At 38.7% G+C, this 25127-nt stretch overlaps 1 protein-coding gene across 3 annotated transcripts in view; it reads left to right on the top strand.

Moving 5' to 3' along the window:
- The window catches only part of PCDH19 (protocadherin 19), a 132225-nt gene that overhangs the window by 47892 nt on the left and 59206 nt on the right, over positions 1–25127 (top strand). For all 3 annotated transcript variants that reach the window (XM_053891425.1, XM_019436048.2, XM_019436047.2), the window contains exon 3: positions 22347–22405. In XM_053891425.1, coding sequence (XP_053747400.1) covers positions 22347–22405 — 59 coding nt within the window. The remainder of the gene's footprint in view (positions 1–22346; positions 22406–25127) is intronic.

The raw sequence follows: 25127 nt of genomic DNA on the forward strand, positions 1-25127 counted from the left end.
AGCAGTAAGTCAGCCAATTGGGCTTCCATTTCCTGATGCCTGTAAAGTTAGACTGGGTGGAAGGTCCCCTGGTTCAAGAAGCAGGAGTCTTAGTTTCTTGCTATGACTCTGCCAACACTTGGCTATTTGATCTTGAATTCAAAAACTCTCTGGGCCTCAGTTTTTACATCTGTTTAAAAGGGGAAATGATAACTTACTTATATAGTTCTTAAGTCTGCTGTAGTTATTGGGAGAGGGTGTAAGTGAGGGCTCTGTGAAAAACAATTGCCACAGCAATACAAGGTACTATTTAAGAAAATATTTTTTTTTATTTTTTAAAATTTTTTAACGTTTATTTTATTTTTGAAAGAGAAAGACAAGTATGAGTGGGGGAGAGGCAGACACAGAATCTGAAGCAGGTTCCAGGCTCTGCACTGTCAGCACAGAGCCTGATGCGGGGCTCGAACTCACAAACTGTGAGATCATGAACTGAGCTGAAGTTGGATGCTTAACCAAGTGAGCCACCCAGGTGCCCCAGAAAATGATTTTTTAAATTGGGCCACTGAGATACACAGCTCTATAGGTGTTTCTCATTCAGTTCAATTGTAAACATCCCCTTTAAAGGTGTGGATTGCATCATGTTCAATATAATATATATTACATACTGGTGTCTTAATATCAATAAACATGTATTTTAATTTTTTTAGGTTTATATCGTACTCTGGATAAATGAAAGAGATGGGAATAGAAAGATGGGAAGACAGAAAGTTAGTTTTTTACTAAGCCATTTCTCCCTACTGTCTAAATTCTTGAGAAATATTGAAATAAATACAAGTCTAGGAAGCACAGTGGCCTTTTTAAAAAGAGCTTTGCAAATCTTACATATCTGAATCAATGTATGAAAAACATGAGTGAGCTCTATCTCATGGACATGTCTAATATCCACTGTTATTCAATTAACACACAGTGCATGAGCACCTGCTTTGTGCCAGGAACAGTGACAGGCACTGAGGATATATACACTAAAGATGTGGTCTTTACCCTTAAGGAGTTTCCAGCCTAGTGGTGGTGACAAATAGACAATACAATGTGTTACATGATATGATAAAGATAAGTGTACTTATATTTCCTTAGGTCACCAAGTGCCTCACATTTTAGAACTGGAGAGTCCTAAGTCACAGGCCAACAGACTTGCTCTAAGGCAGCACTGTCCAATAGAACTTTATGTGATGATGGAAATGTTCTATATCTGTGCTGTCTAATATGGTAGCCACTAGCCACATTTGCCTACTGAGCATGTGAAATGTGGCTACTGTGAGGAGCTAAATTTTTAATTTTATTTTTGTTAACTTAAATTTAAATAGCTACATGTGTCTATCCCATTGGATAGCACAGCCCTAAGGAGTGGTAGAGTGGGCCCACAGTCAGGGTCCAAGGCAGTCCTGAGTTGGAATCTCTCTTTTTGCTCTGGATCTTAGAAAGCCTTGGTCAAGCTGCTCCCATCCTTTAACCCTATTATTCTAGTCACACACTACACTAGTTTTTGAATGGCTCATTTCCAGCTGACAGCTCTGAATTATGCATGCTAATTTGTTTTACTTAACCCTGGAATGAGGTTTTTCTTTCTTCCTTTGTCTCTCTCTCCCCCCATGACCCCCCTCTTTATTTAAGAACAGAGATTCCATGATAGTTCAGTCATAACAAAGGAAGGAAATGAGGTGAAGGGAAATTAAGGCTTTTAAAATGTCTCAAATCTTGATTTTCACATAATTTCAGATGGTGTGAGGTCATTTCAACTGTATTTAAGCTGAATTTTCTGTCTCTCTTATACACACACACACACACACACACACACACACACACACACACGGACCAGCTAAGGTGTCTGCTGTTGGAGGCTGGGCTCCTTCTATTCCTATTAAATCAGCAATTAGAAAAGTTAGGTCCATATATATTTTTTATCTCTCATGCCAAATCCAAGACTGTTCACTGCATTATTTCTTTTTTTGGTAGAACAGATGGGGGGGCGGAAATGAGATAAAATGTCCTAGTAGGGAACTCCAAAGAAAACTGTTCATAATGTTCAATGGGAATTTAGTTGGAAATGGAAATAAATATGCAAAGTAAATCAAATTTATGACCTGATGATCAGAAGACCTATCATTTGTCTATTAATACACAGTCTTAGAAAGTACCTGTACACATATTAGTTTATTTGATACTAAAAATAATTCTGTAAGATACTTAGGACAGATGTTATTTCCATTTTATAGATTAGGAAATTGAGTTTCAGTGATTTCTTCAAGGTCACATAGCTGGTAAGAACTTTTTCTATTTTCACTTTGAGGGCTCTGTATTTGAAGGCTTTCTAGGGATTCCCTTTGAATATTCTGTGATGTTTTCTAAGCTTATAACCACTGCAAAAACATTTGCCAGGGTAATTTGTGACCCTAACTGAAGTGAGGTCTACCAGGAACAAGGGCTTTCTAATATCAAAACACAAAGGTACAACGTTCTTTCCCTCACCAAAGTTATGTATAATGTGTGTGTGTGTGTGTGTGTGTGTGTGTGTGTGCACGTGTGTGTGGATTCAGACATGACTGCCCACACCTCTTTGTACTTTAACCTCAAACAAAATGTTTCTTTGTTATCAAGTAGAACCATTCTTGAGAAGGCCAGGATGAAGAGTGAGTGTGCCAGTTTTCTTTGATAAAAGGGTGCGTGTATATGTAAGAATAAATGGAGAAAGAGATGTGTAAGAGTATTTGAAAGACCAGGAGGAAGCTGGGGAGGGAGGAAACTGAAAACAGGGTAGGGAAGGGAAGGTAGAAATCAATTGCATAGGTTAAAGAGGTATAACTGCCTGGCAGCGTATGGTATTATATTTCTGACAGTGTTAGTTTATTATTTTTTTTGACAGGTTAAGTTTGGGATTGTTCCCGGTTTTTGCTGCTGGGGGTATGATGGTAGAGGGAGAGTGAAATGCTGCTTCCCATTTTTTTCTTTTTTAATTTTCCAGTTTTAATAAGAAATAATCGACATACATCACTATAACTTTAGGCATACAGCATGATGGTTTGACTCACACATATTGTGAAATGATTACCGTAAGAGGTTCAGTTAACATTCATCTTCTCATATAGATATAATAAAAAAGAAAATAAAGAAAAACACATTTTCTCCTTGTGATGAGAACTTATAGGATTTACTCTCTTAACTTTCCTATACAATCTGCAGCAGTGTTACAGTTATCATGTTATACATCGCATCCCTAGTATTTATTCATCTTGTGTATCTTGTGTATCTTTTGAATGCCTTCCTCCAATTTCCCCTCCCCCACCCTCTGCCTCTGGTAACTTTGAGTCTGATCTTTATTTCTGTGAATTTGGTGTTGTGCTGTTTAGTTCCATATATAAGTGAGATCACATAGTATTTGTTCTTCTGTGACTTATTTCAGTGAACATAATGCCTTTAAGGTCCAACCATATTGTCACAAATGGGAGGATTTCCTTGCTTTTTTTTATGCCTGAATAATATTCCATTGTGTGTGTATATGTGTATAAAACAACGTCCTCATCCATTTATTAATTGATGGACACTTAGGTTGTTTCCATGTCTTGGCTATTGTAAATAATGTTTCTTTGAACATGGGGGTACAGAGATCTTTTCAAGTTAATTTTTATTACCTTTGGATATATTCCCAGAAGTGGAATTGCAGGATCATATTGTAGTTCTATTTTTAATTTTTTTGAGAATCCTCAATACTGTTTTCCATAGTGGCTGTGTACTAATTTACAATTCCACCAACAGTGCACAATGGTTCCCCTTTCTCCACATCCATGCCAGCATTTATTATCTCTTGCCTTTTTGATGATGGACATCCTAACAGGCATGAGGCGATATCTCATTGTCGTTTTAACTTGCATTTACCTAATGACTAATGATGTTGAGTATCTTTTCATATACCTGTTGGCCTTTCATATATTTTATTTGGAGAAATGTGTATTCAGGTCCTTTGCTCATTATTTAATTGTATTATTTGTATTTTTGATATTGAGGTTTATGAGTTCTGTATATATTTTAGACATTAATTTGTTATCAGATATATGGTTTTCAAATATTTTTCCCACTCCATAAGGTTTTTTTTCACTTTCTTGATGTCTTTTTTTTCTTCGCAGAAGCTTTTTAACTTGATCTGGTCCCACTTGTTTTTTATTTTGTTGCTTATGCTTTAGATGTCATATTCAAAAAATCATTAACAAGACCCATGTCAAAGAGCTTTGTTTCTATGTTTTCTTCATAGAAAGTGTTTCATAGTTTCAAGTCTCATATGTAAGCCTTTTATTCATTTTGAGTTAATTTTTGTGAGTGGTGTAAGATATGGGTCCAGTTTCAGTTTTTACATGTTAATGTTTAATTATTCCAGCACCATTTATTGAAAATATTTTTTCCTATTGGGTATTCTTTGCTTCCTTGTCAAATATTAGTTGACCTTTTATACTTGTCTTTGTTTCTGAGCTCTCAGTTTTCTTCCATTGGTCTATTTCTCTGTTTTTATGCCTGTACCATACTGTTTTGATTACTATAGCTTCACAGTATACATTGAAGTCAGGAAGTATGATGCCTCCTGCTTTGTCCTTCTTTCTCAGGACTTTTTTGGCTACTTGGGGTGTTTTGTGATTCCATATAAATTTTAGGATTTTTTCCTGATTCTGTAAAAAAAAATGCCATTGGAATCTTGATAGGGATTTCACTGAATTTCCCCTCATTATATGTAAATCTTCCTGCAGGAGGAAATTGCTCTAGTTGTGTTTACCACCCTTGAACCTGTCATGTTTAAGCAGGCTAGATGATTTTTCCCCTCTCAAATGGTACACCCAGTTAGCCAGTCCTAATTAGTTGTATTTCATTGCATTTTCTAGAATTCTAATGAGATTTGGCCTAGTGGTGTCAGTGCAGGATGTAGAATAAAACGTCTTGAATTCTAGCTGCAGTTGTGACACTGCTTCTCTCTAGCAGAAGGCAAATTTCTTAACCTGTTCTGTTTTGCTGTTAGTGGAGTTAATAATATTTATTTAGCTCATAATAGTAGTGGAGAATTAGGTAGTTAATGTTGGTTAAAAGGTAAAAAAAAAAGGAGAAAAGAAATGGTAAGTTTTTGTGTATTATGTCCATTTCCAAATGCTAATTCTTTTTACAGGATGATATTAATAGAAGGCATCTGCTCCATCACAGTCATTAAGCACCTCATGGAAGTCTTGCTGGCTGGATAAGAAGCAAAATTCTTCAATTCTGTGCCATGAGCTCTGTAGAAAATGTAGCTACCTTCAGCCCCAGTTCCAACTTGGGTGTCTATTTTCTGCCTGTCTAAAAATATTTATTTCCCTTATGGCTTCTCTAAGGTTTAGTAATTTTTCTCTCTCCTGAAACCCTTTTTATTTACTGTTACCAGTGCAACATGACTATTTTGTTTCAGCTGTTTGAGAAAATGATCCCTTTTTATAACATCCTGTTAAGCATTTATTCTAGAACTCTTTCTGATAGTAAGTTCCATGTAAGTGCAAGATGCTTTAGTAATTGTTCTGTTGGTGCATTGCATAACTGCATTACATATTTCTAATAGTCTGACAATTTCAAGCTGCTGATAACATGAGCCACTTCGTGAGGTGTAATTATGGCTTTACTATGCATGGTTCCCAGCACTTTATGTCAGATAGTAGCCTTTTGATTAATCTCTGTTTTGAAATCAGGTCAAATTCTAATCTGACCTTACCTCACACCCTGCATAAAATGAGAAAGTCTATTAGGACGTGGGAGGACAGGTAGGGGCTTTTAGAGAATGAGTAAACTTTTCCATTACTTTCATGAATACTCTTCGTATTGCTTCTCATTTATTGTTCATGAAGTGATACTAAAATGTGATCTCTATCTTGCTTCCAGCTCTGATTTGCTGCAATGCTTGTTTAAGTTGCTCAAAACTGGAGGCTACTGTGGATTTCTTCCAGTGCCTAATGTCCTTTATTTAAACTACAGACATAATTAAAGGGCTGCCAATGTTAAGCAACCATGGAGTCTGATTTTGAGAAATATTTATTATGCCTCATTAAATTTGAAATTAGTACTTAAAAGATCAGAAATAAATAACCTGTTTATATTTTTGTGACAGTAAATATAAGTGGATCCTGTGTGTGCACATCTTTGACACTACACATTACACTAAACTGAGACGCCCCTTTGTTTGCCATGGCAGTAATCAAAATAGCTGCACCAAGAGAGAACTGTGGCGAATTTCATTGACCAGAAACAAGAAAATGATCTATTGTATTGAATCTAATTAGAAAACATCAATATTAAAGGCTAACACATTCACTGTTTCTAAGATGGTATATTACTTGACTGTTTTTTGTCAGCATGATCAAATATTACAAGCTCGAGTAACAAGCTCCTACAAGGAAATGAATTTAGAATGGTATGCCAAAGGCTCACTCCTTCAATTTTAAATAAGCTTGTGGAGGCAACTGGGTTTTAAGTGATGTATAGTATAAACAATGAGACTGGGGTTGGAACTGGATTTGGGGGTATTGTTTGGCTCATATGCACAGGGCCACCCACTGTTTTTTCCCTCCAAATATTTTAAGTCTTGTCAGCTGACAAGGCTCCTCAATAGAAATTGCACTCTGCAGGAAGTTAGGGCTCCATAGCTGCTCAGTAACAGAGAATTGAGGCACCAATAAACTAGAATTTAGCAGAAAGGAATGGACCAGTTCAGGTCCCAAGGGTATGCTGGGCCTCTCTGGGCCAGAAGGGCTCAAACGCATGTTGTATTCAGGAGAGCTCATACTGTGGATCCCCAGGCTTGTAGGAGGTCTTATATTGGTTTCTTATTGTCAGTTGGACCAGATTTACCAAGTCATAATTTCTGAAATTAGAGCTACCTCATGAAATCATCACTAGTTATGTTAGGTCACTTTGTAAAGATGGTTGTCAGAGAGTCACTAAAGTCTAGGAATGAAAGTGGCTCTTTCCTGGATCCCTTGGACTATGTGACTGGGCTGTCCAGCTGGGACTGGAGAAGTATCTTCAGTTAGTGTGTGCCAAATTTATCTTTGTCTAACTGCTAGACTATACTCTCCTGACTCACTCACTTAAAGTAACTAAGAAAGTCATTTTGAGGAAAATAGGTATAAAGCAGTGACTTCCTTGGTGTTACCATCTTGTGTTTGCTTTCTGTCTCAGTAGTTGGTAATGCCAAGAAGAGTGCTCCTGGGAAAATTTCTTATTGTTCTTGTTTTTGTGGCATGGTCTAGCTGAGTTGGTATTTAACATGGCTGTAGCACTTAACCTGTGTGTTTGTTTTTCTTGGCTGTTTAAAGGGGGAATTACAGCACCTGCTTGTAAAGTACTTGGATATTTGGGGATGAAAGGCACTCTGTGCCTGCAAAATAGCTTTAATATGCTGTAGTTACATATTTGGAGATGGTGATTGGACTTCAGCATTTGTTCCAGTGGTGAATGTGATTGATAGCTATTTACTTCTCAGGTTGAATTTTGTTTATGTGGGATGAGATAGCATGGTTCACATGATTGGATTCATCTTATTCACTTTTCAGCTACTTTTACTCACACTGAGATCTTGTTGATTTTTCATTTGTACCTAGAATAGCCATTAACTGGTTCCTGAGAGCATTTGTACCTAGAATAGGTATTAACTTGTTCCTGAGAGCTGTTTACAAGCACATACTATTTTATAGTACACAGTAGCCCACAAAACACTTAGAAAAAGATCCCAGAGTCTTATTCAGAAACCTGTGCTCATCTATTTAATGGTATGGCACTTAGCCTGGTCTTTCAGCAGGCTCTTTGCCTCTGAATTGCATGGATTCCTGCAGTTTTCTGCAGAAAACTGCTGTATTTCTCAAGGAAGTCTTTGTAGTAAAATTTGCAACTGGGCTGCTCTTCTAAAGGCACCTCTTTGACCCAATCAAAGATGAAGGCAGAGAAAAGCACCTTCCCTAGGCTGCCTTTGTCACCTATAGGTAGTCTGACCACATTGATAGTGCCAGTGAAATTTTAGGAGTGATGATGAAAGGCCACCAAGAGGGGAACTCTTTCAACTTGACTTGTTGGATGTTAACCACATGGCCTGTGTTTCCCATAGCTAGCCTTGTCTTGAAAGCCACTGGAATCCTAGAGTTCTCTTTCACATGTAGAAAAGTAGCTGCTGCAGCATCAATCTGTGACTCAGAGATTTGTAATGTGGCAAAGCATTATCTTCTTACAGAAATTTCATCTAAAGTATCCAAAGTGTTTTGGAAGCACTATCATGTGTCACTTCTGTCATTCCCAGAGATGTGGTAGGACTGATAGATTTAGAAGGGAAGAGTTGCTGCGGCACCTGGGTGACTCAGTCAGTTGAATGTCTGACTTTGGCTCAGGTCATGATCTCATGGTTTGTGGGTTTGAGCCCTGTGTTGGGCTCACTGCTGTCAGGCTGTCAGTGCAGAGCCCACTTCGGATACTCTGTCTCTCTCTCTGTGCCCCTTCCCTGCTTGCACTCTCTCTCTCAAAAAATAAATAAAACATTAAAAAAGATAGAAGGGTAGAAAGCACCAAACTGTGTCAGCTTATCCCTGGCAGTTATATCTAGACTACTGTATATTTATAAGGCACTAGTTGGGAGTTAAGACAGAGAACAAATTGTAACCACGGAAAGCAGTGTGTAGAATGGATGCTTTCTGAAGAAGCAGGACCACTTGGCCTAATAGAATTGGTCATCTGCTTTAATTGTAATAAGTAGCCTCATTATTAGCCTCTTCCATCTCTTCTCTGTTCATTCATTGATGCATTATATGTATACTTGGTAAGTGTCCAACATTGTGGCACTGAGAACTCAAAAGAGAGGGATGCCTGGGTGGCTCAGTGGATTGAGTGTCTGACTCTTGATTTCAGCCCAGGTCATGATCTCACGAATCATGAGATTGAGCCCCACATGGGACTCTGCGCTCGCAGCATGGAGCCTGCTTGGGATTCTCCCTTTCCCTTTCTATCTGCCCCTCCCCTGCTCATTCTCTCCCCCACTCAAAATAAATAAATAGACTTAAAAAAAAAGAACTCAAAAGAGAGCTTCCAGTCCAGTTGGAAAATGAATTGACTTACATACTACACATGAAATAATCATAGAACCTAAGGAAATGCATAACTACATTGCATAGTCTGTACACAGTGCTGAGAAAATGCTAAGCAATGTGGGATGACCAGTGATGTGGATATATTAAAAATGAGAGAAATTAGTTATGGGGGAAGTAGAGGACTTATATTTTATAACCATTCAGTTAAAGATTTAGTTTAGATTTAATGCTAAACCCATCAAGAATCCCCTGGAAAGGGTTTCTTGAGCCGTTGGAAAGAGAAGTGCTGTGATGAAAACAGTGGTTGAGGAAGATTATCCACATAGCGTTTTGCAGAATGGGCTAGATCAAAAGGCAAATACTGATGAGAAAATGGTGTCACAAGGTGAAGGCTGTGGAAATGGAGCTAAAGGAACATATACATGCACTATTTCTAAAAAATTTAAGAATTTTATAACCCATTTCATAGAAGAGAGAGGTTGCCTTTATTTATGATGTGAGTTTATATGTGTAAGAAAAATAAAGTCCAAATCCTCCCGTGTAAGTCACCTATGTTCATCAAGCCGTTATGGTACTATTTATCTCTATGAAGTAGCAGTGTAATTTTCAAAGCTGAATTCTAGCAGCCTGTGTATAAGTATATGCATGTATCTGCAGGAGAGCACGTGCCACTCTGTGTGTGTGTGTGTGTGTGTGTGTGTGTGTGTGTGTGTATGTGTGTATTTTTCATGTTTTTCTGAATGGCTGACGTTTTAACCATCCCTGGTAAGAAGTCCATTAGTTTGTGACCTCCTTGCAGGTGTATGTTTATTGAATGGATGAATGAATGAATGAATGAATGAATGAATGAATAAGAGCCTTTTGTTTTAGAATCCTAGAATTTTTGTAGCTTAAAGGGAATACTGACATCATTTAGTTTATTATTTTCATTTTATAGACAGATAACTTAAGACTTCAAGAGAGATTAAGTGATTTATTCAATACCATCAGTGAGTCAGTGACAAACATAGGGAGAGAACCCAGGTCATCCCTCTAAACTGTATTGATCACTACAGTCAAAGTGGATATGTATGAGTGTGTGTGTGTGTGTGTGTGTAAGATGGGGGAGGGAGGGAGGGAAGGAGGGAGATGGGGGTGGGGGAGAGAATGAGAATAAGGCCTGAGATATGTGTAGTCATAGTTACTGGGAGCTTACTTGGCTTGGCTTGTTTTCCAGTTCAGGGTAAATATGAGCTTTCTAGTGATGGCAGCTCTAGGAATGGTGCATTTTATTCCATCTTCACTAATTCCTGCTTCAGATGCTGAGGTCTGGATGGATGAGTATTTGAATATACATTCTAGCTGGAGGCAAATTGGCATTTTATTTTTATATAGAATTTACATTTTCATTTTATGTGTTGGGCATAGGAAGTAGGAAAAAGCCATTTGCAATTCATTTCCTAAAATGCCCATGAGAAGAGATGTCATTTGAACATCTAAAATAGCAATCAGTTTTAGAAAAGGTCATGGGTCTTTTCATCATTGATCAATAAGCACAATTATCATTATTAGACATCAGCAGTTAAAAAAAAAGGACTAGCATTTTATTTTATTTTATTTTTTATTTTTTTTTTAGAGGTAACTTCTAATACATTTCTTTTTTTTTTTTTTTAATTTTTTAATATATGAAATTTACTGTCAAATTGGTTTCCATACAACACCCAGTGCTCATCCCAAAAGGTGCCCTCCTCAATACCCATCACCCACCCTGCCCTCCCTCCCACCCCCCATCAACCCTCAGTTTGTTCTCAGTTTTTAACAGTCTCTTATGCTTTGGCTCTCTCCCACTCTAACCTCTTTTTTTTTTTTTTTCCTTCCCCTCCCCCATGGGTTTCTGTTATGTTTCTCAGGATCCACATAAGAGTGAAACCATATGGTATCTGTCTTTCTCTGTATGGCTTATTTCACTTAGCATCACACTCTCCAGTTCCATCCATGTTGCTACAAAAGGCCATATTTCATTTTTTCTCATTGCCACGTAGTATTCCATTGTGTATATAAACCACAATTTCTTTATCCATTCATCAGTTGATGGACATTTAGGCTCTTTCCATAATTTGGCTATTGTTGAGAGTGCCGCTATAAACATTGGGGTACAGGTGCCCCTATGCATCAGTACTCCTGTATCCCTTGGATAAATTCCTAGCAGTGCTATTGCTGGGTCATAGGGTAGGTCTATTTTTAATTTTCTGAGGAACCTCCACACTGCTTTCCAGAGCAGCTGCACCAATTTGCATTCCCACCAACAGTGCAAGAGGGTTCCTGTTTCTCCACATCCTCTCCAGCATCTATAGTCTCCTGATTTCTTCATTTTGGCCACTCTGACTGGCGTGAGGTGGTATCTGAGTGTGGTTTTGATTTGTATTTCCCTGATAAGGAGCGACGTTGAACATCTTTTCATGTGCCTGTTGGCCATCCGGATGTCTTCTTTAGAGAAGTGTCTATTCATGTTTTCTGCCCATTTCTTCACTGGGTTATTTGTTTTTCGGGTGTGGAGTTTGATGAGCTCTTTATAGATTTTGGATACTAGCCCTTTGTCCGATGTGTCATTTGCAAATATCTTTTCCCATTCCGTTGGTTGCCTTTTAGTTTTGTTGGTTGTTTCCTTTGCTGTGCAGAAGCTTTTTATCTTCATAAGGTCCCAGTAATTCACTTTTGCTTTTAATTCCCTTGCCTTTGGGGATGTGCCGAGTAAGAGATTGCTATGGCTGAGGTCAGAGAGGTCTTTTCCTGCTTTCTCCTCTAGGGTTTTGATGGTTTCCTGTCTCACATTCAGGTCCTTTATCCATTTTGAGTTTATTTTTGTGAATGGTGTGAGAAAGTGGTCTAGTTTCAACCTTCTGCATGTTGCTGTCCAGTTCTCCCAGCACCATTTGTTAAAGAGACTGTCTTTTTTCCATTGGATGTTCTTTCCTGCTTTGTCAAAGATGAGTTGGCCATACGTTTGTGGGTCTAGTTCTGGGGTTTCTATTCTATTCCATTGGTCTATGTGTCTGTTTTTATGCCAATACCATGCTGACTTGATGATGACAGCTTTGTAGTAGAGGCTAAAGTTTGGGATTGTGATGCCTCCTGCTTTGGTCTTCTTCTTCAAAATTACTTTGGCTATTCGGGGCCTTTTGTGGTTCCATATGAATTTTAGGATTGCTTGTTCTAGTTTCGAGAAGAATGCTGGTGCAATTTTGATTGGGATTGCATTGAATGTGTAGATAGCTTTGGGTAGTATTGACATTTTGACAATATTTATTCTTCCAATCCATGAGCAGGGAATGTCTTTCCATTTCTTTATATCTTCTTCAATTACCTGCATAAGCTTTCTATAGTTTTCAGCATACAGATCTTTTACATCTTTGGTTAGATTTATTCCTAGGTATTTTATGCTTCTTGGTGCAATTGTGAATGGGATCAGTTTCTTCATTTGTCTTTCTGTTGCTTCATTGTTAGTGTATAAGAATGCAACTGATTTCTGCACATTGATTTTGTATCCTGCAACTTTGCTGAATTCATGTATCAGTTCTAGCAGACTTTTGGTGGAGTCTATCGGATTTTCCATGTATAATATCATGTCATCTGCAAAAAGCGAAAGCTTGACTTCATCTTTGCCAATTTTGATGCCTTTGATTTCCTTTTGTTGTCTGATTGCTGATGCTAGAACTTCCAGCACTATATTAAACAACAGCGGTGACAGTGGGCATCCCTGTCGTGTTCCTGATCTCAGGGAAAAAGCTCTCAGTTTTTCCCCGTTGAGGATGATGTTAGCTGTGGGCTTTTCATAAATGGCCTTTATGATCTTTAAGTATGTTCCTTCTATCCCGACTTTCTCAAGGGTTTTTATTAAGAAAGGGTGCTGGATTTTGTCAAAGGCCTTTTCTGCATCGATTGACAGGATCATATGGTTCTTCTCTTTTTTTTTGTTAATGTGATGTATCACGTTGATCGATTTGCGAATGTTGAACCAGCCCTGCATCCCAGGAATGAATCCCACTTGATCATGGTGAATAATTCTTTTTATATGCTGTTGAATTCGATTTGCTAGTATCTTATTAAGAATTTTTGCATCCATATTCATCAGGGATATTGGCCTGTAGTTCTCTTTTTTTACTGGGTCTCTGTCTGGTTTAGGAATCAAAGTAATACTGGCTTCATAGAATGAGTCTGGAAGTTTTCCTTCCCTTTCTATTTCTTGGAATAGCTTGAGAAGGATAGGTATTATCTCTGCTTTAAACGTCTGGTAGAACTCCCCTGGGAAGCCATCTGGTCCTGGACTCTTATTTGTTGGGAGATTTTTGATAACCGATTCAATTTCTTCGCTGGTTATGGGTCTGTTCAAGCTTTCTATTTCCTCCTGATTGAGTTTTGGAAGAGTGTGGGTGTTTAGAAATTTGTCCATTTCTTCCAGGTTGTCCAATTTGCTGGCATATAATTTTTCATAGTATTCCCTGATAATTGTTTGTATCTCTGAGGGATTGGTTGTCATAATTCCATTTTCATTCATGATTTTATCTATTTGGGTCATCTCCCTTTTCTTTTTGAGAAGCCTGGCTAGAGGTTTGTCAATTTTGTTTATTTTTTCAAAAAACCAACTCTTGGTTTCGTTGATCTGCTCTACAGTTTTTTTAGATTCTATATTGTTTATTTCTGCTCTGATCTTTATGATTTCTCTTCTTCTGCTGGGTTTAGGCTGCCTTTGCTGTTCTGCTTCTATTTCCTTTAGGTGTGCTGTTAGATTTTGTATTTGGGATTTTTCTTGTTTCTTGAGATAGGCCTGGATTGCAATGTATTTTCCTCTCAGGACTGCCTTCGCTGCATCCCAAAGCGTTTGGATTGTTGTATTTTCATTTTCGTTTGTTTCCATGTATATTTTAATTTCTTCTCTAATTGCCTGGTTGACCCACTCATTCGTTAGTAGGGTGTTCTTTAACCTCCATGCTTTTGGAGGTTTTCCAGACTTTTTCCTGTGGTTGATTTCAAGCTTCATAGCATTGTGGTCTGAAAGTATGCATGGTATAATTTCAATTCTTGTAAACTTATGAAGGGCTGTTTTGTGACCCAGTATATGATCTATCTTGGAGAATGTTCCATGTGCACTCGAGAAGAAAGTATATTCTGTTGCTTTGGGATGCAGAGTTCTAAATATATCTGTCAAGTCCATCTGATCCAATGTATCATTCAGGGCCCTTGTTTCTTTATTGACTGTGTGTCTAGATGATCTATCCATTTCTGTAAGTGGGGTGTTAAAGTCCCCTGCAATGACCACATTCTTATCAATAAGGTTGCTTATGTTTATGAGTAATTGTTTTATATATCTGGGGGCTCGGGTATTTGGCGCATAGACATTTATAATAGTTAGCTCTTCCTGGTGGATAGACCCTGTGATTATTATATAATGCCCTTCTTCATCTCTTGTTACAGCCTTTAATTTAAAGTCTAGTTTGGCTGATATAAGTATGGCTACTCCAGCTTTCTTTTGGCTTCCAGGAGCATGATAAATAGTTCTCCATCCCCTCACTCTCAATCTAAAGGTGTCCTCAGATCTAAAATGAGTCTCTTGCAGGCAGCAAATAGATGGGTCTTGTTTTTTTATCCATTCTGATACCCTATGTCTTTTGGTTGGCGCATTTAATCCATTTACATTCAGTGTTATTATAGAAAGATATGGGTTTAGAGTCATTGTGATGTCTGTATGTTTTATGCTTGTAGTGATGTCTCTGGTACTTTGTCTCACAGGATCCCCCTTAGGATCTCTTGTAGGGCTGGTTTCGTGGTGACAAATTCCTTCAGTTTTTGTTTGTTTGGGAAGACCTTTATCTCTCCTTCTATTCTAAATGACAGACTTGCTGGATAAAGGATTCTCGGCTGCATATTTTTTCTGTTTAGCACACTGTAGATATCGTGCCAAGCCTTTCTGGCCTGCCAAGTTTCAAAGGAGAGATCAGTCACGAGTCTAATAGGTCTCCGTTTATATGTGAGGGCACGTTTATCCCTTGCTGCTTTCAGAATTTTCTCTTTATCCTTGTATTTTGCCAGTTTCACTATGATATGTCATGCAGAAGATCGATTCAAGTTACGTCTGAAGGGAGTTCTCTGTGCCTCTTGGATTTCAGTGCCTTTTTCCTTCCCCAGTTCAGGGAAGTTCTCAGCTATAATTTGTTCAAGTACCCCTTCAGCACCCTTCCCTCTCTCTTCCTCCTCTGGGATACCAATTATGCGTATATTATTTCTTTTTAGTGTATCACTTAGTTCTCTAATTTTCCCCTCATACTCCTGGATTTTTTTATCTCTCTTTCTTTCAGCTTCCTCTTTCTCCATAACTTTATCTTCTAGTTCACCTATTCTCTCCTCTGCCTCTTCAAGCCGAGCCATCGTGGATTCCATTTTGTTTTGCATTTCGTTTAAAGCGTTTTTCAACTCCTCGTGACTGTTCCTTAGTCCCTCGATCTTTGTGGCAAGAGATTCTCTGCTGTCCTGTATACTGTTTTCAAGCCCAGCGATTAATTTTATGACTATTATTCTAAATTCACTTTCTGTTATATTATTTAAATCCTTTTTGATCAGTTCATTAGCTGTTGTTATTTCCTGGAGATTCTTCTGAGGGGAATTCTTCCGTTTGGTCATTTTGGAGAGTCCCTGGCGTGGTGAGGACCTGCAGTGCACTTCCCCTGTGCTGTGGTGTATAACTGGAGTTAGTGGGCGGGGCCGCAGTCCGACCCGATGTCTGCCCCCAGCCCACTGCTGGGGCCACAGTCAGACTGGTGTGTGCCTTCTCTTCCCCTCTCCTAGGGGCGGGATTCACTGTGGGGTGGCGTGTCCCGTCTGGGCTACTTGCACACTGCCAGGCTTGTGTTGCTGGGGATCTGGCGTATTAGCTGGGGTGGGTAGGCAAGGTGCACGGGGGGTGGAGGGGCAGGCTTAGCTTGCTTCTCCTTAGGTGATCCACTTCAGGAGGAGCTCTGTGGCAGCGGGAGGGAGTCAGATCCGCTGCCGGAGGTTTGGCTCCGCAGAAGCACAGAGTTGGGTGTTTGCGCGGAGCGAGCAAGTTCCCTGGCAGGAACTGGTTCCCTTTGGGATTTTGGCTGGGGGATGGGCGGGGGAGATGGCGCTGGCGCCTTTGTTCCCCGCCAAGGTGAGTTCTGCCGTCTGGGGGCTCAGCAGCTCTCCCTCCCTTTGTGCTCCAGCCTTCCCGCTTTCCGAGCAGAGCTGTTAACTTATGACCTCCCAGACGCTAAGTCGCGCTTGCTCTCGGAACACAGTCTGTCCGGCCCCTCTGCTTTTGCCAGCCAGACTCGGGGGCTCTGCTTGGCCGGCGAGCCGCCCCTCCGCCCCGGCTCCCTCCCGCCAGTCCGTGGAGCGCGCACCGCCTCGCCGTCCTTCCTACCCTCTTCCGTGGGCCTCTAGTCTGTTCTTGACTCCGGAGACTCCCTTCTGCTAATCCTCTGGCGGTTTTCTGTGTTCTTTAGGCAGGTGTAGGTGGAATCTAAGTGATAGGCAGGAAGCGCTGTGAGCCCCGCGTCCTCCTACGCCGCCATCTTCCGGAACCTCTCTCAGGACTAGCATTTTAAAACCACTTTGCTGTGCATCTGATTTGAGATTCCAGTTTTCCTGTTTGTATTGCTAAAATGATTAAGAGTTAAAAAAACAAAATAATAGGTAACAAATTGCAATTAGAATGCTTTTCAGTTTGATGGGACTTTTAAAGTGCATTTTCAAATGGCTATTCATTTTCAAATGAAGACCTTAAAGTTTGAGGAATCTCTGTTTTAATCTCAGTGTTTGCAACCTTTTTTAGCTTTGTGTAGTGACCTGTGGATTTGTGATACTGGGCAAAGATTCTAGTCCTAGATATCTGCATTTATTGGATTTCTTTCTCCTTCGGGTTGAAGTCTCTCCTGGTGATAAATGTGGTGCTGAGAGAGTCACAGTCACTCTTTCAGAGAAAAGGGTAAAATTCAGTGAACTGTAAAAGCAATGCAAAATGATAATTAAAGTAGGGCATTCTTGTACCTTGGAGGCCTGACAAAATGGAAACATTTGACTTCTGATGTTCCAGACTTATTAACATAGAGACATAATAGCATACCACCTACCCCAAAGTCTCACTGGAAAATCTGCATATCCAGGAGGGAGCTCAGAATAGAAAGTAGTCATCAGAGAAGGCTCCAAAGCAGGTAAAGAAACCAAAAAGCAACAAGAACCAAAACATTACACAAAGTCTCTGTATTAAAAATCATATAATTTCCCTTCTAAAACAACATTTCAGCTCTCCACCCAGACCTTAAGTCTTATTTTCTAGCCAAATATAATTAGCTTCTAAGAACACAGTAGAGTAGAAGTATCAAACTCAAAATGGAAGAGGAGCTGTTTTTGATATATTGATAGCACTGAGAAGTAACAATACTGAGTGTTTGATAGCAACGTGGTGAAGGACATATTTTAAAAATTAAAGACAAGAACTCAAAAACCACAGCACTTTGGGGTCAGTGAGTGTACAGGCAAAGCCTGCATGGTGCAGTGATTTATGTTTAGAAAGGTGCTCCTAAGCAACCAATAAACAACTATATGATTCCCTTCAGAAACAAGGTAGAATGGTTAGGATTTTAAATCAGTGTTTTAGTCCTTACAGAGGAAAGCCCTAAGCTGTCTAAAAAACTCAGCTACCTAGAAGTATTTATTCTTTAGGTTTTCAGAAAATCAAGGTTTTATTAAACCTAAGCCAAGTGACAAGTCTGTTCTCAATGAGTTTCTAGGATAAACACTTCTAATTAAGGAAAGGATTTGGGATAAATATGTTAAATGATAGGAAAGTGACTCTTATTTTCCATTGACACTAGAAATAAGAGTTTGTTGCAGACCCATTTTTTTATGTTAAAATTAGGTTTTCCAGAAGCAAATGTTGTTCTTGTCTTTTTACTGCGTTCCTGTGTTAACTTTGCTGTCTCATTAGACATGGGGACATTTCCTAGTGAAATTAATGTGACATTTAGAGAAAATTTCCCCTCTCAAATGTTTCATGTTATTTGCCATTTAGAATACTTAGAGAGGGGATTGGAATAATGTCAAGCAAATTTTGATTAAATAAGGCTAACCAGAAGCCAATACATTCATGCAAAAAAAAAAAAAGCTCTTTTATCATTTCTTAAAACGTGTATTTCTGCTCTAATTATTTAGTCTATATTGAGATGGCCTTGGCAAATAATCTGACAGAAGGGATGCCATCTTCTAAATAGCTGGGCTTGCATTAGAAAACACAGCACACCAGGTCAAAGCCTGTGGTCCGTCCTTTGCTCAGGACAGTTCTCTCCTCTGGATGTACATTAGAAGTACCTGGAAAGTTTTAAACAAATACCAATGCCTGGGCCCCACTCCAGGCCAGTTACCTCAGAATCTCTTGGAGTGGGACTTTGGCAACAGTATTAAAAAAAAAAAAAAAACCCAAATTCCCTAGTTGATTCTAATATGCATTAGGGCTGAGAACCACTGGCTTAAGACATGCAAGCTATTCATTAAGAAAATATTATTTCTTTCTTCAGGGTGGTCTGAGTCTCACTCTTTACTCCATCTGAAGTGTGGAAAAAAATATACGCTTTCAATGCACAGGAGTTGGGTTTGAGTACATACCTTGAATCACTATGAGCAAGAACACTTGATGTCAATATACATAGACTCATAATTGGCTATTGATAGCAAATTACCTCAGTTGTTTGGAATGCAGTATTAATGGGGCCAGAATAGTGTGTCCTATCATTTAGAATAATTCTGTTTCATAGGTTGTTTCCAAACTCCAATTAAGTGGCTTCACAGAGACCTGAGACTGAATATAAAAACAAAAAGACAGTGGATGACTCAGCATAGCCCTATTCACTATGGGAAAATTGGTTCTAGGAATCTACCTTATGACTAGTGCTTCTAATTTGATGGGGGTGCAGCATGGGACACCTGCCTATTATGGTTTGTGCCAGTTTGGGGAATGGAATATTTACACTTGGACCCACAAAAATGAGTGGTTTAGTCTTTTAGAGTAAAAAAAAAAAAGGGGGGGAAAGAAAGATAGGAAGGTGATATAAGCTTCAGTGATACTCTCCTACCTACAGTGGCAGATCATGCCTGGCATGTTTGCCCGGGTTAACCAATCTGTATCCCAGAGAGGACAGAGCACTGATAAAGTCTCCATAAGCAAGCCTTCTAGACTTATTTCTTCTTTTAACTCATTGCCTGTGAGTGGGATTCTCATGGTGAGATATATTATTCCATTAGGATCAAGAAGTAGTACAGTCACCAGGGATAGAATTTGTATGGTTTTGTTTATTTGCCCATACATAAAGTTCTGGCACAATGGCTGGAGGTCAGGTCTCCAAAGAGCTCCATATTCCATGCACATTGCACACAGGTTGGATGCCTCATATGCAAAGCTATGCAAAATATTCTACTTGAAAACTGGCTTCTTTAACATGACAGTATCTTGGGATGCTCCTCAATGCTTTTTTTTTGCAAAGCCAGTATCATCACATTTTCCTTCTTTTGCTTCTGTGTGTCTATTAACTTTCTTGAAAAAATGATTTAAGTAAGTTTGGAAACTGAAATGAAATGTGTTCATGCTACTCTTTTATTGCCTGAGTGAGGTCAAATTCTCGATCCTATTTGGGGTTGTGGGTTCTGTAGAAAGCAGGGGATAAAGGATTTCCCACCATGTCTACCATGAGTCATGATAAATTCAGTTGAACTTCCCCTTTGGATTCATGTTCTATTATCCTTATTTTACATGGGAGGAAAGTGAGGCATGCATAAATTAAGTAATTTACCTAAGGTTTCATGGTGAAACTAGACATTGAACTCCTTACTACTTAATCAGTTTCCTGTTTTAATTGGATAGCATGGTGTTTTTGGCAGGTGGGGAACTTCTACTTGTTAATAGAATATGTATTGAATATCATAGAAGAGCACATTTACACAGCATATTGTGTGTTTATTATGTTGATATAATAAATTAATTCAAGAAATGCTTGTTGGTTGACTGACTGATGGATAACCTCTTCCAGCAATACTTCTAGCATTGTATCCCCAATGTAGCTTCAAGTTTGCCTCTTCTTCCTGTAGTTATATTTGTAACAATTTCAGCATCCGTTTTATTTTATTTTATATTTTTAATTTACATCCAAATTAGTTAGCATATAGTGCAACAATGATTTCAGGAGTAGATTCCTTAATGCCCCTTACCCATTTAGCTCATCCCCCCTCCCACAACCCCTCCAGTAACCCTCTGTTTGTTCTCCATATTTAAGAGTCTCTTATGTTTTGTCCTCCTCCCTGTTTTTATATTATTTTTGCTTCCCTTCCCTTGTGTTCATCTGTTCTGTATCTTAAAGTCCTCATATGAGAGAAATCATATGATATTTGTCTTTCTCTGACTGACCAGTTTCACTTAGCATAATACCCTCTAGTTCCATCATGCAGTTGCAAATGGCAAAATTTCATTCTTTTTGATTGCTGAGTAATACTCCATTGTATATATATACCACATCTTCTTTATCCATTCATCCATTGATGGACATTTGAGCTCTTTCCATACTGTGGCTATTGTTGATAGTTCTGGTATAAACATTGGGGTGCATGTGTCCCTTCAAAACAGTATACCTGTATCCCTTGGATAAATACCTAGTAGTGCAATTGCTGGCTCATAGGTAGTTCTATTTTTATGAACAAATTAGAAATGAACTGATCCTTTTTATTTTTTACTCTCCCACTCCATTCCTTACAACAGAACCAAAAATCACTTGTGATTTATGTTAAAGTGGATTTTAACCTGTACATAAAAGTAGTGTGAATAGATATTATAGAGCCCATCTTCAAATGAGGGGCATGCAGAGGGCATGAGCATGCCTGAGTAAGTACAAAACAATGATGGGATTTAGATTCCTTCTCAATATTCTCTCCTCCTTTTTCCTGCCTACTTACCACCCCCTGTCCCCACCTACTGTAGATACTTAGGGTCTCTACCCTAACTGTTGGCTGTTTGATGCTCATGTGGTAGTTGCATCTACTATCACCTATCCTGTTCTCCTCTACTAAACTTTCAGTTCCTTGCAACCAAAAGTTGTGTCTAAGAGCCTAGCACAGTTAATGTCTGACAGGTAGTCATCTGAAAGGAATCTGGTATTTTGGTAGCTAGACAGCTATTGTGTTTCCTTTTCCAGGCACTTTTAGTTGAAGTCATTTCAGAAGGTCCTAAGGAATGATGGGAATGGTGGGGATGGAAATGATTTCTGGTAGAAGAGCAGGAGGGTGGAGGAGATGTGTTTATGCATTTTCCAGTATGTACGATGGCTCAGTCAGAACAAAACTTCAGTGTTGGGAGTAAGATCCACTGTACTAGAACTTTCAGTTACTTCAGTGTCAACTTTTCCCTGCATTCCCACCTTCTAAGGCTGCTCCCTTTCGGTGCTCATGAACTGTTTTCCCATCTCATTCATCTGGCAGGTATTTTGCATTTGTTTTTGTAAAGCTGTTGCTCAGGCAGTCTACTGTAACCAGATTAGGAAGTGGTGTTTTAATGATAGGAGCTGAGACAGGGTTTGCTTGCAAGCTTCATGTTTCACATGAAAGGCTTTGGCACTCCCTGTGGACTGCCCTTCATCCAGTTTCAGGCATAATAGTTGTTTGCCTTTATATCTGTGATAAAACGAAGGCCTTCCTGCATAACCAATGCTGAGCAAAATGTCTTAAAACAAAAGGAAGTGCAGAGTTTAAATCCACAGTAGGGGATTAGCTTGTCTGCATTTCCATATCTATGGAATATATATTTTAACATGTTAATTATGTACTAGTAATAAAAATACCTTTGAACTTCCAGTCAATTTGATAGGCACAGAATTATATCCACTGGGAATGGAAAACAATTAGTTTCTGTAAAGATTGTAGGTCATGTTGTATCTTCCTCTAAGTGGTTGCATGGTCAGTAGCCATCCATATTATAGGGGATGTTTGAGTAAAGTTCATCTTGGTCTGTAAGTGAGGGCTGCTTCTACAGAGCCCTCAGAGCCCTAAGCAGGCAGCAGGCATTCCTCAGGGTGTTACCTGGCTATGGCCTTGGTTTCTGATTCATTCATTGCCTCTCATCCAGTAGAAAAATTCCTCATAAGTAGGACAGTTTGGCTCTTTCCATGAATCATCTATGTAACATTTTTAATCTTTTTTTCCCCATTGCAGACTGAAAACTATTCCTTTGACTCCAACTATGTGAACAGCCGAGCCCATTTAATCAAAAGGTATGTTGATTCGCTTGCCTCTTTCAACAACTAAGCTTGATTTAATATATAGAGAAAAATAGATTAAATTTTTAAATGATGCCTTTGTTTTTGGATTTTAAAATGAATGCCTATCTGCTTCAAAGGTATTTGAAAAATTCAGAAAAACATTAAAAAATAAAAAATCATGGTAATTCCACAACCCCAAAATAATCACTGTTGGCATTTTACCATATTTCTTTACATCAAAATGTATTCATAAACACAAATTAAAAAAAATTGGGATCATATTAAAATGTAGTTTCAGTTGATGATTTTGAAATCTAATATTAGAAAACATATACTTTCACAATCATGTTCATATCAAAATTCCTGTTGCTCTTCACTTTAAATGAAGAGAGGCCTTAATGTGGAACTTTCAATGAATTTCAAGATTGCTGTTGTTTTGAAAACTTTGGAATCATTTTAAAGATATTTTAATGGAAGATAAACTAATTTCTTACCTTTTAAACAGTTTGTAGGTGAGAGAGGGAAAGAAAAGATCTTTGCATGATTCACTACTTCTTAAAATATTTGGAAGTGTTTCAAATGTAGCATTCAAAGTTAAGATTTGTGTGATTGGTTGGTCATAACTCAGTTATCCATGGAACCAAAATGTATGTGAATACAGAGCTGAATACTGCCAAGGAAGATTCCCTCTGTTGCCATGGACACTAAGGTTCAGGAAGTCTCTAAGGAGGGAGAACTAAACAAACTGGAGAATTTACTGCACTGAAAAACCAGTACTGATTATTTAGATAATGCCTTTATTACTGCTTCATGCAAATATCCTCTTGAATGGTCTAGTTGCTATTCTTCAGCTAAAATTGAACTCTGAGTGTATTTGTTAAAATAATATAAATAAAATAGAGAGGCAAGCAGTGTATGTTAGAGCTACAGTAGAGAAGATGAGAAAGTTCTATTATTTTTCTGGCTCTAATCCCATAAATTTACATCACCAAATGAGTAGGATTCAAAGAATGAACTGGCTGGTTGAACGAACAACTTCAATTCATATTTAATTTAATTCATGATGCACAGTAACCCCTGAAAACATACTAGTTTTATCTATATTGGTCCCGAATTGCTTATGACCTTGAGTGATGATTGTAAATTATCATTAATCAAAATGAATAGCCCAGCATTACCAGTCATAGCATAGTTTGGAATGTTTTTGAGGGGTTTGGAGGAATCCATCTCAAATATTATCTTAGCCTACAGAATAAAAACAAAAGCTAAGGAATTCAAAATTATCTGGTTAATAGGAAATAAAACGCCTCTTCTTGTGCAATGATTAATTTTGCAGCAGAAATATACTTCATTTTCTGTTTTAGGACTGTTATTTCAAAGCTCCTTTTTAAAAATTCTGATAAAAATGATGACTTGACTTATCCTTACAGGTCCCCTGGGCTAGCTCTGGATACCTGGGAATTCTACGAACAGGTTAAACGGTTAACGTGAGCCTGATTTTCAGAGCATAGCAAAAAGCTAAGACTCTGGGGACCCTCACTGTCTTAGGTCAGCCCTGAATATCCAATGCACAGGCAGACCGATGAGATGAAAACTTAATGTTCAAACATTTAGTCTACAGCAGCTTTGGGACTCACTAGGAACCTCTGATTCGGATGAGTTACTTATATGATTTTGTTTACACATGCATACACACAAATTGCACAGCCTGGAATGGTTGACAGGCTTTTGGTGAAAAAATCTCCTGATGTTGCCTGAAACCCAGAATAGTGGCTTTTTACCAGGGACCACTTTGATGAAGAGGAAATATCTGAAAACTCAGGGACACATGCATTTTTGCCAGGTTCTGTTTTTGGAACCTTGAAGGATTTGGAAAACTACAAGGGCCTTGGAATTTATGGGCTCAATTGAGAGTAGACAAAGAACAATACCTAGAAAGATACAGGAAATCTTGTGTGCTATGCTTTTCTGTGAACTAACCACTTTATTTATTTTTTTATTCTTTTTTTTTCGAATATATGAAGTTTATTGTCAAATTGGTTTCCATACAACACCCAGTACTCATCCCAAAAGGTGCCCTCCTCAATACCCATCACCCACCCGCCCCTCCTTCCCACTCCCCATCAACCCTCAGTTTGTTCTCAGTTTTTAACAGTCTCTTATGCTTTGGCTCTCTCCCACTCTAACCTCTTTTTTTTTTTTTTCCTTCCCCTCCCCCATGGGTTTCTGTTAAGTTTCTCAGGATCCACATAAGAGTGAAACCATATGGTATCTGTCTTTCTCTGGATGGCTTATGTCACTTAGCATCACACTCTCCAGTTCCATCCACGTTGCTACAAAGGGCCATATTTCGTTCTTTCTCATTGCCATGTAGTACTCCATTGTGTATATAAACCACAATTTCTTTATCCATGCATCAGTTGATGGACATTTAGGCTCTTTCCACAATTTGGCTATTGTTGAGGGTGCTGCTATAAACATTGGGGTACAAGTGCCCCTATGCATCAGTACTCCTGTATCCCTTGGGTAAATCCCTAGCAGTGCTATTGCTGGGTCATAGGGTAGGTCTATTTTTAATTTTCTGAGAAACCTCCACACTGTTTTCCAGAGTGGCTGCACCAGTTTGCATTCCCACCAACAGTGCAAGAGGGTTCCCGTTTCTCCACATCCTCTCCAGCATCTATAGTCTCCTGATTTCTTCATTTTGGCCACTCTGACTGGCGTGAGGTGATAT

Source organism: Panthera pardus, unplaced genomic scaffold, assembly GCF_024362965.1.
Source record: "Panthera pardus isolate Hobbes unplaced genomic scaffold, ASM2436296v1 HiC_scaffold_27, whole genome shotgun sequence".
In the NCBI taxonomy this organism is placed as follows: domain Eukaryota; kingdom Metazoa; phylum Chordata; class Mammalia; order Carnivora; family Felidae; genus Panthera; species Panthera pardus.